Source organism: Megalobrama amblycephala, unplaced genomic scaffold (assembly GCF_018812025.1).
Source record: "Megalobrama amblycephala isolate DHTTF-2021 unplaced genomic scaffold, ASM1881202v1 scaffold230, whole genome shotgun sequence".
Taxonomy (NCBI): Eukaryota; Metazoa; Chordata; class Actinopteri; order Cypriniformes; family Xenocyprididae; genus Megalobrama; species Megalobrama amblycephala.
Window position 1 is genome coordinate 576,566 of NW_025953339.1, and position 17,187 is coordinate 593,752.

At 35.6% G+C, this 17,187-nt stretch overlaps 1 protein-coding gene across 1 annotated transcript in view; it reads left to right on the forward strand.

The window, feature by feature from the left end:
• Nucleotides 1–17,187, forward strand: part of LOC125261003 (cadherin-like protein 26) — a 21,590-nt gene continuing 4,403 nt past the window's right edge. Inside the window, 15 exon segments of the mRNA XM_048179544.1 lie at nucleotides 1–122; nucleotides 3,858–3,980; nucleotides 5,121–5,186; nucleotides 5,189–5,278; nucleotides 5,388–5,408; nucleotides 5,410–5,496; nucleotides 5,498–5,534; nucleotides 6,504–6,628; nucleotides 6,630–6,677; nucleotides 6,829–6,960; nucleotides 8,403–8,585; nucleotides 8,874–9,193; nucleotides 9,294–9,436; nucleotides 14,395–14,619; nucleotides 14,850–15,071. Of these exon segments, the coding sequence (XP_048035501.1) occupies nucleotides 87–122; nucleotides 3,858–3,980; nucleotides 5,121–5,186; nucleotides 5,189–5,278; nucleotides 5,388–5,408; nucleotides 5,410–5,496; nucleotides 5,498–5,534; nucleotides 6,504–6,628; nucleotides 6,630–6,677; nucleotides 6,829–6,960; nucleotides 8,403–8,585; nucleotides 8,874–9,193; nucleotides 9,294–9,436; nucleotides 14,395–14,619; nucleotides 14,850–15,071 (1,858 nt within the window). The 5' untranslated portion in view covers nucleotides 1–86.

Below are 17,187 nucleotides of genomic sequence, written 5' to 3' on the forward strand. Positions count from 1 at the left end.
AATACTATTTCTCAATGAGAAAGAGGAAAGCTCAGACTCATTCGCACTGGACTGCTTGAGGCTCACAGCGTATCACATGCTTCAACATGAAGACCCTTCCTTTCAGTTTGCTTGTGGTGCTGGTGAGTTAAAGGCCTGTGTGATGTGATACAGCCATACAGTTGGTCAGTCACGCCAGCTCATGTTTCTCTGCTCATATTTCTAGACAACAGTAGGTGTTTATGTTGTGGGAAGTCTATCGCAATGTATAAAGCCAGGTGAAATCCAGGTTTATGTACAATGAGCTATAGAATGTTTGGTTTTCAGTGAATGATTAGCTAATGTGATTATTTTACATGTGTCATGTTGTAAGAACTGTAGGGTATACTTATTTAAGTTCTGTTGACTTGGATACATGTTAACACTATGGGGTGTGAATGAAAGTGGCTTTCATTCCAGTAAGTCTTTGACACATGACACATTAGCATGCACTTTAAAAATTGTTTGCATTGTAAGCATGCCTTTAATGATCGTGATATTAAAGGTAAAAGACTGTAAAAATGCCACGGTGAAAAACAGTTAATGGGTTTACAGAAAGTTTCCATACTATATACGGTGAATAACTGTAATGGATTGAACGGTACATTTAATGTAATTTTACAGTAAAATACTACAGTTTTTGGAAGTGAAAAAAAACAAGTCATTGTATAATTTACAGTGAAAAACCATAAATTAACATTCCTGCAATTAACATTTGACACTTAACATTTGATGTATTTTCATTGTAATAACTCTTGTTTCTTCTTAGTTTTTTCTAATCATTTATGTACATTAGGGTTTTATCTAATTTTGTTAAATTAATGTTTATTGCATTTTTAAAATTTCATGAGTGTTACCATGATTATGTTTAGTGTTTGTTTGAATAACACTGTGTGCACATTCTATATATTAGTATTGTCCTTTCAGCTGGTGGAAAAGCTGCTTGTGATTTGTCAGTGTATTAATGGTACAAAACAGATATTAGAACTTCAATAGGTTGGTAAATTAACATTATATCAGTTAATGAAATAAGTTGTTTTGTTTTTTTTTACCGTAAATTTAACAGAATTTTTTTTACAATGTGTAAAATAAACAGTTATGAACTAACCTTTAAACTAAACACTTTTGAACTGTAAATAGACAGTAAACTAAGTGCTGTCCCTTAAAACCTAAAACGCTGCTACTGTATTTTTTATAGTAAAGTTCTGGCAACCACAGCTACCGTTTTTTTACTGTAAATTTTACAGGGATATTTTTTTTTTACAGTGTAGGTATACTCCCAAATATGCTTATTTGTAAAACCAATTAATAATTATGTGAATTCAATTAAATGTGCATTTGCGATATCTATCTAATTATAGTGTTCTATATAATCTGTACAGTTGTGAGCTTGTGTATCATCCTATCATCTTGTATCATCTTGTATCATCATCATTCATTTTTCAGGGTTTGACATGTCATGTCAGAAAGTTTGATTTACTATGTGAATGCTGGCCAGAAAATACAGTCATTTACATACTGTTGTTGGAAAGTCCCTATTCATTTGGCAGTCGTCCTAAAATTATAGTTTTGTCATCAACAGTTACAGCAGTAACTAATAATTAATCTTTTATCTCATTGACAGACATTAATCTTTTATTTGTAACTTATTTTGGGCAGCTGGACTACAGATATGTGGACTCCTGTTAAGTGGCCTGTCAATGTGATATTATGCCATGATCAAAATATTAGATGAAATACAGTAGTTAATCATTCCACATTATATAATTGAAAAAACAATTTCAAGAAGTGGCATTATAAATAATATCCCTGCCACAATGAAGGGAGATTCACCTTGACATTAAGAATGAAGAGTCCTTCATGCAACGTCATTTATTCTTGGCACCAATAGCCTCGTGGGCAGCACGCCGACATGTAGCGCAGGTGTGATTCGGGCGTCCCGAGTTTGAGTCCTGGCAAGTGTAGCTCTTTCCCGATCCCATCCACCTCTCTCTCTAACTTCTCTTCCTGTCAACATACTGTCCTGTCACAATAAAGGAAAACATGCAAAAAATAAATATTCTTAATATTTGTATACATTTTTCACAAGTTCTTCATTAGGTGCAAATTATATTTTAATTACCCTGACTATGGCAATAAATGAAAATGAATTTAATAAGCTTATCAAAATCTTCTCAGCAAAGTGTTTATATTTAAAACATTCAAAGCAATTTCAAATTTAAAACCATCTTCACTGTAAAAAAAATTAAATAAATAAAAAAATCAAAGTTGTAAATAAAACAAAGATTATTGGAGTACCTTTAACAATAAAATAGTTCAGTCTTTTTTACTTAAAAAATGTCTTCTTCTTGTTACTTTGTAATTATTTGTGAAATTTACTAGCAGTTTTGGAGTGAATATTATTGCAAAGTAAATCGTCACCATTTTTTTCACTGTTTCTATATTGACACAAAACCATTCAAATTTGGTTCTTTGACTTTCACACAATATTACAATCTCTGTCTGGAGAAATGGGGTTATTGGCTTTTTTCAAGGGGAAGAATGTGGTAGTTCAAGGTTAGTTTCTGGAGGCTTTTAAACCTTTAAACCTTTTCAAAGCAATCAATTTTTGGGTAATATCACATTAGCTACTTGACTAAATCACCCATCTCCTAAGAATCACTCTGACTTACCACTAAGATGAGAATCTCCTGCATGTAAAACAACTGTAAAATGTTTCAGGTAAATCACACGATGGCACTGAAAATGTAGTTCAATATAGTATTGAATAGCACCCCAAATCAAAAGGAAAAAAAAAAAAAAAGATTTTATATTTTGTACAAAGAATTTTTTGTAGTGTTTCTGAATTATTTTCATTACGATTAAGCACACTTCCTCCTCACAATTCTTGATGTACTGGAATATTACTTTTATATTACTTACAAAAAGTATTACTTTTGTAGGATTATGTAATTAGATTCCAGCAATGAAATACTTGTAATTAGATTATATTGCATTTTAAAATACTCATAATCAAACTAGTGTTTATTGATTACATGATTATTTAATATTCATATTCAATTCATATACATATTCAGTTGTATTCAGTAAATTATTCAGAATTCAGTATTGTCCCTAATTGTTATTTCTATCTTTTCATTTTACATTTCTAAAAAAGCCTATTGCTCATTTATTGCTTATATATTACTCAGGCAACTATAATAACATGGAAATTTGAATAAAACTAAAAAAATTAATTTTTTTTTTTTTTAGTTAGTTTTTTTTTTTTTGATTATTTTTATTTTAAAATTATTTATTTATTTTAATTTAACATTTTTAAGATTTAATGAATCCTTTGGGTTTTTTTTTTTAATCAATTTATGAACCCTCTGCAGTTCCTTCCCAAACCCTAGTTTGGGAAACCCTAACATAATGTAATGTTTAATGCACTTCAATATTGTTGATAACAGAAAATTTTATAATTTTTCTTTCTCTTTGTATTTTTTATTTTACTTATTTATTTATTTATTTATTTTTATCAATGTGGCATAAGATTGGCAAAATCAATGTGATAAACTAGTTAGGTCAAAAATAATATAAAAGTAAACCAAAAGTAGGCAGATTATATTACCTAAGATGTGTAATGTAATAGATTACATTACTCACTACAATTTTTGTCATGTAATTTGTATTCGGCATTGGACTACAATTTGTAAAATAATCTACCCAGCACTGAAGGTAATGAAAATATAGGTAAAATAGGACATGTTTTGGCCAGAATTCATGAAATTCATGCATTGACATAACCTTTATAACACAATTTTCATAACATTACTTATGACGACTTCTTTTTAACTCAGTTTGCCTGGACAGTGTGTGTGTTGGCTGACAGTGGAAGGATACGACAGAAGCGTGCATGGATCATTGATTCTTTTAATATTGAGGAAGAAAGCCCTGGTCCATTTCCTTATAAATTAGGCCAGGTGAGAGGCATTTCAAACAGTTTCCTGTTATGTCATTCAATTCCATTTTATTTGTAGAGTTGTCAAAAAAACCAACTTCGGTACCAAGTCAGTACTGAAATGTTAAAAATGTGACAATATCAGCATTTCCTCCTAGCATTTTGAGTGTTGTTGAGCAGGGACGTGCACAGGGGGGTTGCTCAGGTTGCCCGGGCAACTGCCCATATGCCCTTCTCGACTCACGTTGCCCTTCCGAGGTGGAAAAAAATAAATAAAAAAATCGTACAATGGATGCAGAATTTCACGTAGGCCTAGATAAAAAAAAAATCGCAAAGCCTCATTCACTTCCATATTCGGGCACCCGTCCGAAAGTGAAAGTCAGTAGGGGAAGGGCAAACTCTGTTTACGTGGCTGCAGCGCTGCACGCGACCGGCACCTGAGCTGAGCCTGCATGAGCGGCACTAGAAGGAGATTGTCACGGTTGTCGGGTGAGACGACTTAACGTTGTCGGAAAGATGAGTAAGGTTATAATCGTTAACGAATATGAACGAAAACTAGGTGGGAAAAAAAATCGTCGTTAACTGAAATAAAAATAAAAACGAGGCATTACAAAAAAAAAAAATGTTGGTAGGGGAGTGCCCTTTTTTTTAGGTCAGAGCAACTGCCCCTCAAAATTCCTGTGCACGTCCCTGTTGTTGAGTGCTGTCTTAGGGTGCGTTCACACTTGTAGTTCGGTTTGTTTGGTCCGGAAAAAATAAAGTGCCAGTATTCCCCATCAAGGGTTGATTAAAAAACATTTAATATATTGTTTTTAGTGTAGGCAGAAACAATACACAATAGGTTCTGCACTACCTATCAAGTCAGTCCCTGAATACTGATTTAATTTCAAATCATTTTAACTAACTAGATCATATTGATTAATATTAATTACTGTAATTGCAATTAGCAATATGTTTAATCTGAAACTATGTTTAATCAGCACTCAAAATGTTAGGGGGAAATGCTAGTATCATCACATTTTTAAAATTTCAGTACCGACTGAAGTCAGTACGTTTGACAGCCCTATTTATTTGTATAGCATTTTTCACATTACATGTGTATAAGTACTAGACTTATCATGATCATGTGAATATTTAAGTGTGTATGTTGTTTGTGTTTCAGATTGAACTTGACAGGTCTTATTTAGTAAAATTCGAGCTACAAGGTCAGGGTGTGGATAAAGAGCCAACAAGGTGTTCTCAAGATTGATGATAAAGGTTATGTTTCAGTATTGGAGAAAGTTGGACTATGAAAATTCACAAGGTATTAAAATTCTCAATGTAAGTACTCCGTGAAAAACAAACCACCCATTACATAATAACATGGAAATTAATTTAAATACACTGCAAAGAAGGCTTGTATACTGACATTCACTGGACTCAATTACAGTTGAAATTTGAAGCAATAAATGAAATCCAATAATGAAGTGGATACAAGGCTCGGGGTTGAGATTAAAATATTGGACATAAATGATCATGCCCCAAAATTTCAGAAGTCCAGTCTATCAAGTGACTGTGGACGAGTCACATGATCAAGGTAACCCAAATTGTAAAATTAAATGATTAGTTCCAAAAATAGGACATTCTGTCATTATCTACTCACCCTCATGTTGTTGCAGACCACTATGTTGTTATTTTTTCTCATAAGACAGAAGCAAACATTTTTGATTATTACAATTATTACACACTACACAGCTCTTTTCCATACAACCAAAGTTAATATCAATTATGAGAGGACGATTTTCAATTGAATAAACAACTTAATTTGGCCTGTTTCCCACACTCAGCTACTTCATGAAGAATTACAATATAGAACACAAATCTTATAAATATGGAGACCTGCACATGACATGCAGGGGGAAAAAAAATGTATATTGTGGCCACACATTAACAATTTGTTCCCACTACTTACTAATATGTCAGTTTAAGTTTAACTAATTAGTTTTGTCCTTGTTTTAAGTAAATCGTGCACACAATATAATAATTTGTTTCCTCGTTTTACTATATTGTGGCCACATTTATTAATAATTCGTTCCCTTGTTTTAGTTAAATCAAAATGAGGGAACAAATTAGTTCAACATGACCACGACTGAACTAAAATGAGTGAACAAATGAGTAAATCATGGCCACAAAATTCTTAATTTATGGGAACTAATTCTTAACCACAATATTTATATTTTTTGTCTGCATGTCATGTGCGGGGCTTTATGTTACAACTGATATTTTCATGGCGCTCTTTTGTGCTCGACAGCCTTTGGGGCTGTACTAAAAATTAATTATTGACCCAAGTAAAATGACCATGGTAACTAAACAGATAGGACTCTAAGTTATAAGATACAGTATAATATACTTTTTTATTCCACAGAAATAATAACATCATGCAGGCTTGAAACAACATGAGGGTGAATAAATAAGGACTGGACAAAGCATTCTTAAATACTGAATAAATACATTGAGGGTAAAGAAATTACTTTGGATGAAAGTTCTTTTCTTAATATTTGTCTAGGTAAAGATGTACTGACAGTACTGGCATTTGATGAAGATGATTCAAGTACAAACAATGGAACATTTGATTTCACAATCAAGTCTATCACACCAAAAACAGATAATGTTGAATTCTATATTCAACAGCCAAAAAGAATCTGGGACAGTTTATTTTAGGGGGTGTTTGGACTATGAGGTATGAACCTAATTTCTTTCATTGGTAATAATGATCTATTTTTGTACCTTTACCTGTTATTCCATTCAGATAACATGTATTGCTTTTTGTGCTTTATAAATATTTCTCCATCCCTACACAAGAAATCTTATACTAAATTAATCTTTCCCAGAAAGCTCAAAAATATACAATTTTGGTTGAAGCAAAGGACAAAGGGGAAAAAATACAGCTCTCAAGTACAAGTACACTGGAAATCAATATTTCGGACAATAACAACAATCTTCCAGAGTTCTCCGGCAAAACAGTAGGTTTCATGGTGGATTGAAAGATTCCAAGTTTTAATACTTGTGATCAATGTTCCCTCTAAGCTGCGCGCGTCCGCGGCCGCCGCGCAGAGAACAGACATGAAAATGAATATAGTAGTTTAAATGAGAAATAATTGCAGTGCTCTGGACAACCGCTATAGAGTTGTTGTCGCTATAGAGTTGGAACCGGTGAATGCGGTTTACAGGTTCCATAGAAAGAGAACGACTGAGCGCGTGAGAGCTGGCTGGCCCTGAGCCAAATCAGTCGCGGTAAGAATACTGTCGTGTTTGTGGACTAAATACCTCAATACGAGAGGAAACGCGAAACGAGAAGAAATGTGAAATAAAACGCCATGTTTTAATGACAAAGTGGTGGAAATAACGGATGATGGGCACAGAATGCTAACAAAACTCTGAGACATTTACAATCACACACCCACCACAGGTGTAGCTTGCAGACTCAAAATACATAAGTGATATACCTCCGTTTAAATAGATTTTTGTGTGTGGTGGTGGTGTGAGTTTCAGGGATGTATAAACCAATGTTCCCTCCGTATAACTATAAAAGAGTTAACGTTCACTTTTCTTAAAAATATTTAGCTATCAGATCTGTTTAAATGCTTCAGTTTGTTTTCACTATATAATATATTAAAACAAATGGAATCATTTAAACTGATATAATACTGTATATCAGTTTAAATACTTAAATATTATATTATATTTTATTATATTATAATGTAAGCCTAATAAAAAAATGATCTCACAAGGGGATTGTTTAGGGCTCCTTGCCACGAAAAATCTTGAAACCTCCTGGTATAAAAAAATCTGGGAAATTCATAAGCAATAAACATGTAATTTTGATGGTTTAACACTGTCTGTTGCTAATAATTGACTGTACAAAAACACATTATGGTTGTCCCAAACCATCATTGTAACTGCTCATATTATATTATTATAAAGAATTGAACTGTCCTGCAGGAGGACAGAAATTATTTTTTAATAGAATAAATTCTTGGTAAAGACTGGTACAATTAATACAGCAATGTGAAAAAAATCTCAAGTAACCTAAAATGTGCTTAATTTAGTGACTGAACTGCTTGTTTTCAAACATATTATTTAATAAATCACAAAGTTACATCAAGGGTCAAATAAAATAGAAACGGCACATTAAAGTTAAATGTTACAGTTGTATGATAAAACCAATTTTTTATGTGTGTGTTTACATTGATTGTACAGGTCTGATATATGTCTGATATATATGTATAAGTATGTTTTTGCTCAGGTGGCCAAAATGTACGCTCAACAGAGAAAAGTTTTGCTCAGCGAGAAAAAAAAATTAGAGGGAACATTGCTTGTGATATACTTGGTTATTGTTTTTTTAAATAGCAAGTTAGATATATTGCCATATAAAACCCAACAAAATATTTGACTTGTGTTTCAGGGACCTGGGAAGGTCAAGGAGCGAGAAACTGGGGTTGAAGTTCTGCGACTGCAAGTAACAGACAAAGACATCCGTGGTTCAAAAGCTTGGAAAGCCAAATACACTATCTACGGAGATAAAAAAGAGCAGTTCAAAATTGAAACAGACCCTGTTACAAATGAAGGGATTTTAACAGTTGTTAAGGTAGGCAGATGGTTGACATTTTGTTGTGTAAGCCAACCTGCCCAACGGTTGATTCATTGTTGCTGGTTTGGGCTGGTTGTGATGCTCAAACAAACAGAGAAAATGTTTTGATAGCACCAGAATCAGAGTTTGAACTGAAATGCCTTGTTGTTATACTGATGATTCTGCATGTTTTGCTGGAGATAGGAGCCATTTTGGCATAGAAAATATACAAAAATATGTATGTATACATTCATGATGACACCTCTCTAAACTCTCTTTACTTTTTGGCTCATTCCAAACACCCAGCAACTGGACTATGAGGAGCAAACATACCAAAATCTATCCATCAGTGTGCAGAATGAAATTCTTTACTTCTCATGTAAGGTCAAAAAGCAAGTAAAGAATGCCTTGTGGGAGCTTGACAAAAAGCCCCAAAACTCTGGTATGAGTGATGCAAACCTCTATAATACCATTCTAGTGACCATTTATGTTGAAGATGTCAATGACCCTCCGGTATTTATACCTCCTGTTAAAAACGTTTCTGTAATGGAGAACATAGCTGTAGGAACAAGTCTAACAACCTTCACTGCTAAAGACATGGATGGAAGCCATATAAACACATTTAAGTAAGAGAAGCTCTATTGTGTGTAAAACTAATGCCACTGTAGTTTATTGGAGGAACAGAATCACAAAGGTGAATTCATCTGGTGTTTCTCTGATTCTCAGATTTGTTAAAGGTGAAGATATTGCTGGATGGATAACTGTTGATGCAAACACTGGACAAGTTTCCACAAATAAAATTCTGGACAGAGAGTCACCATTTGTGATAAACAGCACCTATAGAGCAACCCTATATGCTGTGGATGATGGTAAGGATCATGTGACACTGAAGACTGGAGTAATAATACTGAAAATTCAGCTTTAAATCACAGGGATAAATTGCAAAAATATTTCACAATACTACTGCTTTTACTGTATATCTGATTGAATAAATGCAGCCTTGGTGAGCATAACAGACTTAAGAGAAATCGGTTGCACTTTATTTTTACAGTACATGCTCTTACGTGTATGTACTTACCTAAGAAAGTGCTAGTGGAAATACAGAAGGAATGGGATGATTATAATAAAATAAACGATAATGGATCTGTTTCTCCCTCTATGTTGTGTGGACGCAGCTAAAGCAGTAATAAGGGGAAAGATTATTGCATTTACATCCAGAATAAAAAAGCAAATGGAACTTAAACGATTGGAAATAGAGAAAGAAATAAAGAGGCTGGAATGCGAACATAAAAACTCTCGAAATAAAAATTCTTTAGATCTATTGAAGCAAAATAGACAGAAATTAGATGACTTGTTTTCTTATAAGGCAGAGGGGGCTCTAAGATATACAAGCAGAAAATATTATGAATTTGGTAATAGATCAAGCCGGCTACTTGCTTTCCACCTACGTAAAGCCCAGTCTAGTAGAGTTGTCCTGAAAATTAGACATCCATATACTGGTATTATAACATCACAACCTAAAGAAATTGCAGATGCATTTAAAGATTATTATAAAAAACTATATGAAGGGGATGAACAGCCAAATAATATTCTAGATTCTATTAAACTGAATAGACTGACAGATGAGGAGTCTGAAATAATGATTAGTCCCATTACAGAGGAATTAACCCAAATTCTGTGTCAAACGTATAATTACGCACAGAGGTGTAAAGTACTTGAGTAATTTTACTTGATTACTGTACTTAAGTATTATTTTTGGGGATTTTTACTTTACTTGAGTACATTTGAAAATCAATACTTTTACTTTTACTTGATTACATTTTTTGAGAAAAAAGAGTACTTTTTACTCCTTACAATTTTATTTACAGTCAAAAAGTACTTATTTTTTGGAGATCACTTCATTCAGTTTTCTTTTGCTATTACCAAACCAATTGAATTGCGCTGATGACCAGTTTAATTTAAAGGTTATTTATTCAATGAGATTCATTTTCACATTCCATGAAATTGGTCAGACATGTTCATTGGTCCTTTGGAAGTGACGTCATGTTGCATCAATTACCACAATGCACAGCACCTTGACCTCAAAGAATATACACTAACAAGAAGCGACACTCAATAGAATGTTCCATTGCAACACCTGCGCCAGCAGCGGCCTTGCATTTCCGCCATTTTGGGGTGAAGGCGACTTGGCAGTCCACTAGTTTCTATGGCAATATCAACTGCTTTGTTAAAAAAAAAAAAAAAAACTTTTTCACAAAACCTTTTTGCTCTCAGTCAGTTTGGGTTAAAACTCTTTAAAAGATCTAGTATTAGTATTAGACTTATAAACACTGAATTAATACCGACATATGAAATTAAATTATGACATGCATCAGAAAAATTGGGAATGTTGGACAATAAATATATGAATATAACAGCTTGATTTTGCAGTGTTGTCTAATGTCCATTGAAGCAAAAGTGTCCAAAAGTGGGAATTATGCGATAATGGACACAGCAGATCATAAGATCATTATGTTTGTAGCGTGATCCATTAAAACGTACAATATAGCTTATTTCAATTCAGACCTAGATATTATTATTATTATTACTCCACTAGGTCTGAAATATATTGTTCGCTGCAAACATGATGATCTTAAATTAATTAATTATTAATTTACTATTAATAAATGTGTAAAGTTTTAAAGTTAAAATGGAAATGCTCAATAAAGTAGGCTAACTACGTTACCTCAGATGGATGAATGGTTGGATTCCACAACTGGTAAAATAAAACGTATATAAGACAATACAACATTTACTGTCGGAGCCATACAATTTAGTGGTGACTTAATTTAAAAATCTGTTCTATTGTGCTTCTGATTTGGCAGTGAAATTCACCGATTTTGGGTGCGTGAGATGTGAAGGATTCAATGGTCCAGTTAGTATTTTCACCCCATAATGGCGGCCGTGCTACCGGAGCGCCATCTAGTGACTGTTGCCTAAAAAGTATCAGAGTGTCGCCTCTTGGGTTCTATACTCTTTGTTGACCTGGAAATTACAGTGGGTACGGAAAGTATTCAGACCCCCTTAAAATTTTTCACTCTTTGTTATATTGCAGCCATTTGCTAAAATCATTTAAGTTTTTTTTTTTTCTCATTAATGTACACATAGCACCCCATATTGACAGAAAAACACAGAATTGTTGACATTTTTGCAGATTTATAAAAAAAGAAAAACTGAAATATCACATGGTCCTAAGTATTCAGACCCTTTGCTGTGATACTCATATATTTAACTCAGGTGCTGTCCATTTCTTCTGATCATCCTTGAGATGGTTCTACACCTTCATTTGAGTCCAGCTGTGTTTGATTATACTGATTGGACTTGATTAGGAAAGCCACACACCTGTCTATATAAGACCTTACAGCTCACAGTGCATGTCAGAGCAAATGAGAATCATGAGGTCAAAGGAACTGCCTGAAGAGCTCAGAGACAGAATTGTGGCAAGGCACAGATCTGGCCAAGGTTACAAAAACATTTCTGCTGCACTTAAGGTTCCTAAGAGCACAGACGTTTGGGACGACCAGAACCCTTCCTAGAGCTGGCCGTCCGGCCAAACTGAGCTATCGGGGGAGAAGAGCCTTGGTGAGAGAGGTAAAGAAGAACCCAAAGATCACTGTGGCTGAGCTCCCGAGATGCAGTCGAGAGATGGGAGAAAGTTGTAGAAAGTCAACCATCACTGCAGCCCTCCACCAGTCGGGGCTTTATGGCAGAGTGGCCCGACGGAAGCCTCTCCTCAGTGCAAGACACATGAAAGCCCGCATGGAGTTTGCTAAGAGGGTGAGAAATAAGATTCTCTGTTCTGATGAGACCAAGATAGAACTTTTTGGCCTTAATTCTAAGCGGTATGTGTGGAGAAAACCAGGCACTGCTCATCACCTGTCCAATACAGTCCCAACAGTGAAGCATGGTGGTGGCAGCATCATTCTGTGGGGGTGTTTTTCAGCTGCAGGGACAGGACGACTGGTTGCAATCGAGGGAAAGATGAATGCGGCCAAGTACAGGGATATCCTGGACGAAAACCTTCTCCAGAGTGCTCAGGACCTCAGACTGGGCCGAAGGTTTACCTTCCAACAAGTCAATGACCCTAAGCACACAGCTAAAATAACGAAGGAGTGGCTTCACAACAACTCAGTGACTGTTCTTGAATGGCCCAGCCAGAGCCCTGACTTAAACCCAATTGAGCATCTCTGGAGAGACCTAAAAATGGCTGTCCACCAACGTTTACCATCCAACCTGACAGAACTGGAGAGGATCAAGGAGGAATGGCAGAGGATCCCCAAATCCAGGTGTGAAAAACTTGTTGCATCTTTCCCAAAAAGACTCATGGCTGTATTAGATCAAAAGGGTGCTTCTACTAAATACTGAGCAAAGGGTCTGAATACTTAGGACCATGTGATATTTCAGTTTTTCTTTTTTTATAAATCTGCAAAAATGTAAACAATTCTGTTTTTCTGTCAATATGGGGTGCTGTGTGTACATTAATGAGGAAAAATATGAACTTAAATGATTTTAGCAAATGGCTGCAATATAACAAAGAGTGAAAAATTTAAGGGGGTCTGAATACTTTCCGTACCCACTGTATAACAGTCAGTGGAAGAAAATGGAGGAAGTCAAAAATCAGCCACAGAATCAAGAGCACCCATGGCCAACAGTTCATCTGATGATGAAGATTTTTTCGCTTCTTTGAAACAGACAACACATGAAGCCAGCAAAGAGTGGATGGATATCTGTCCTGTGTTTCAGACACCAGTGTTTCAGGCACTGCAGGATTGATTTTTAGCTCCAAAAGAGCTAGGCTTGACACTCACAATTTGAAAATCAGCTTCTGCTTAAGTTAAATCAGAGGTTTTGCAACTTTGAGTAGCATGTTGCATACTGGCATTAGGTAGTAGTCTTATAGTTTGATAATTAAAAACAATTAAACACAAACAGTTCTACAGCAGGATAAAACCTTGTATGTGGTTCATTCACTTCATGTTTTTAGAGATTAAAAGCTTAAACAAGAATCTCTAGTTTTCATTCTTGCTGTTACTTTTACTTTTTTAATACTCAAGTACAATTTTAATGTAGTACTTTTTTACTTTTACTCGAGTATGATTCTGGCCAGATACTTTTACTTTTAATTGAGTAAAATTTTCACTCAGTACTTGTACTTTCACTTGAGTAACATTTTTGAGTACTTTTTACACCTCTGATTACGCATTAGAGAAAGGACATCCTCCAAAATCATAGGCTGAGGCAGTAATAACAGTTGTACAGGGTTAGTACCAGTAATAACAGTTATAGGGTTAGTACTATTACCCAGTTAATGCAATTACTATAATAAGTACATAGTATGTACATGGGGAACAGGACTGTAAAATAAAGTGCTACCGAGAAATCTTACCGACCACAAAACTTTCTAACAGTAGCGTACTTATAACAATTATAGATATTCTCATATTTTGAAGTATACCTGGACAAAGAAGTAATTTTATTTTATTTAAAAATTAATTTAATTTGAGAGAAATGCACACAGGGTCCAACAATAACATCTGTCTAGTGGAAAATGCATGTAAAAATTAGCTATCCAAGTTAGTCTTGTGTAACTAGACTTACGCAGGACATTCTGTAGCAGTCAGTGTCAGAAATGTTGGGGTGATACAAGTCTCCTCTTATCATAATGAAGAAATAAGCCTCATTAAAGACACCATTAACCTTGCAACCTCATGAATGATCATGAATGACATTATCATGTTTATACTTTTTTTTATCATGTTTCTGTTTACTCCATGTCTCTGATTGGCAGGTTTCCCACCACTGACAGGCACCGGAACTCTATTTATTCACCTGAATGATGAAAATGATAACGTACCAGTGCTGGAAGTGAACACAGTCAACATGTGCCTGGATACACAGCCCACAATAGCCAGCATCACTGCTGTAGACCTGGACCTTCCTCCATACAGTTCACCTTTCTACTATGAGCTTTTAGGAAATGTTAAGGACAAATGGAGGGTTGACCCAGTCTATGGTAATGCCACCTTCTACTTCACTCAGCCCAGTCAACCCTACACTATACCAAACTGAATATCCTGTTTCAACCAGAAAACACATCACAGAAGTACAATAAGTTATATTGACTCTAGGCAAATAATGCCAGAGATCACTTAGAAAGACAGTGCTAGTCCATCACCTCCTTGAGGTTATCTTTGTGTATCTCTACTTAGTAGTAATACTAACACTCATCTATTTCTCTTGTAGGCACAACAGTGAGTCTTGTAAAAGAACACAGTGTGTATTCAGGTCATCACCAGTTCCAGATAAAAATATCAGACCAGCAGGGATTGTACTCCATCCAAAACCTGTCGGTCACAGTGTGCGACTGCTCTATAGCTCCCAACTGCCATGTCAAGATGGCTCGGAAGGCTCAGATGGGACCTGTTGCAGCCTGGATGGTTATACTTGCAGTTCTGTTCTTTATAGGTAATGCAGCGATTTACAATTTTGTTTTGATTGCATTAACAGTTCTAATAGGTGATGAAGGATTTTGCAAGCAGTTTCATAATACTGAAAACCCATCCTTCTGTACAAGTCAATCCAACCATCAAAGGTGTGGTAAAACAACAACAAAAATGCCGTGGAAACCTGTAGAAACCTGTTTTTGATGACATGTGCTTTTGAGAATTACACTTTTATTTCATTGTTCCAGAATGCCAGCGATGGTTAACCATACTGGAAAAATTGTGCACTAGCGTACGATACTAAGAATCTCATGTTGATCCAGTCACATGTGACTCTGACCAATGTTCCTGGGGGCACACCATGCACATTTTGGATGTCTCTCCTATCTGACCCTTATATTTCTGGTCTTGGAGTCTCTGCTAATAAGTTGTTGAGTTTGGGTTTGATTAGGACGAGATTGAAAAGGTGTACTGTTGGTCTGCCTCCAGGTTGTACCAGGGTTGAGAAACACTGGTTTATCATACCGTTTTCCATGGTCTGCTTTGTCATTCTCACAAAGTGACCTTGCTCGAATATGCACAATTTGTTGGGCTGGCAATAGCTCCCCGCAATAAATGATGTTTTATTAACAAAGTCTGGGAGGAGCACATTTAAATGATCTATCCAATCAGCACGAGAGTAGACCTATACATAGCCGACTCACCTAGACAGTCCTAGACAGTTTTTCAGCATCAAGTGTGAACTTGTGAACTGTGTCTTGAGTTACTATAATCATTACACAACATTTTCATTAGTTAACCAGGGTTCTCATTACCATTTTACTGGGTCTAATGGTGTTTGTATGTGATTTCTAGGCCTGATCTAAAAACACTCACTGGTTTACCAGAGTATTATGTGGTTGCTGTAATAACAGTGGGTCCTCCCTGTCAAGTGGCAATTCTTGTTACTTGTCAATCAGTGTGATTCCAGATCAATAAGGGGCTAGTCTCACAGTGAACAGAAGGCAGAAGCAAGGTTCCAAGTTCCCAGAAACCCTTTATCAAATTCCCATGACTGAACTGTTTACTTTGAACTGTTTACTCACTGCTGCCTCTGCAGTTATTCATCTACTGCTGTTACACCTTGCAGCCATTTCAGTGCTGGTTAATAGCCAGCTGATTGTCAGCAGTTCACAGCTGCGGTTTACCTGGCAGGTTGACAAATGGGGCCGCCTCCGAAATGCAGAGAAGTGGATACCACAGATGCTTCCCTGCCAGAACTGGGGCTAACAGCGTGCCGGGTGGGGCCAATAGCCTCGGACCTCAAGCACTGAGTCCAAAATAAAGTTGGGTTTGCATTGTCGGGCCAGTATCCCCGAAGCGCTACCCTAAAACCTGCCCTTAACATGCCTCCATAAAATGACGTCACATAACCCCACTATTTCACCAGCTGACCGAAAACTAGCTAGATTGCAAAATGAGCAACAGAAGTAAATGTGTGGTCTTTACTTAAAGACTTAAGATTCCAGTATTGATATTTGACCTATGTTTTACAAATTTTTTCAAATTCTTTACAGATGTTTTACAAATTTTACTGTAAAATGTTACAGTGACAGTAATTCATTAATTTGTGTCAGGAGTGCTCATCAATCTTGCTCAATCAAACTGATATTTAGCATTTCACACAAAAAGAGAACACGTACCTATTCAGTTGCATCCCAAGGAAGTTATTTCAAACACTTGCTGGTGCCTGAAAGTGAGTTTTAAGCTGAAAATTGTTTAATATGTCTTAAACTGAGGCCAAAAGTTTAGCTGGTAGCCTGGTATAACATGGGAAATGAGCAGCGGTGTTGACCCTATCCCGACTCAGGTAAAATCCGCCTTTGTTCATGACCCATCCTGAGACACGTGCAGGAGAGACCGCACAGGCTAATAGACCTTATTCACAGCAGCACCATCTTTGAAAGCAAGGCTGTGAAGTATACACATGCATCTCTTCAGTGGGTTGTTCTGTTATTTAATGAGTTTTTGTATTGTTCTGCTAATGAAACAAAATATCTTTCCAAGAAATTTCAGTAGGCCAAAAAACAAACAAACAAAACAAAACTCCAGACAACATGAGCTGTGGAAAATTATAAGTGATCTAGGAGCTTTATACA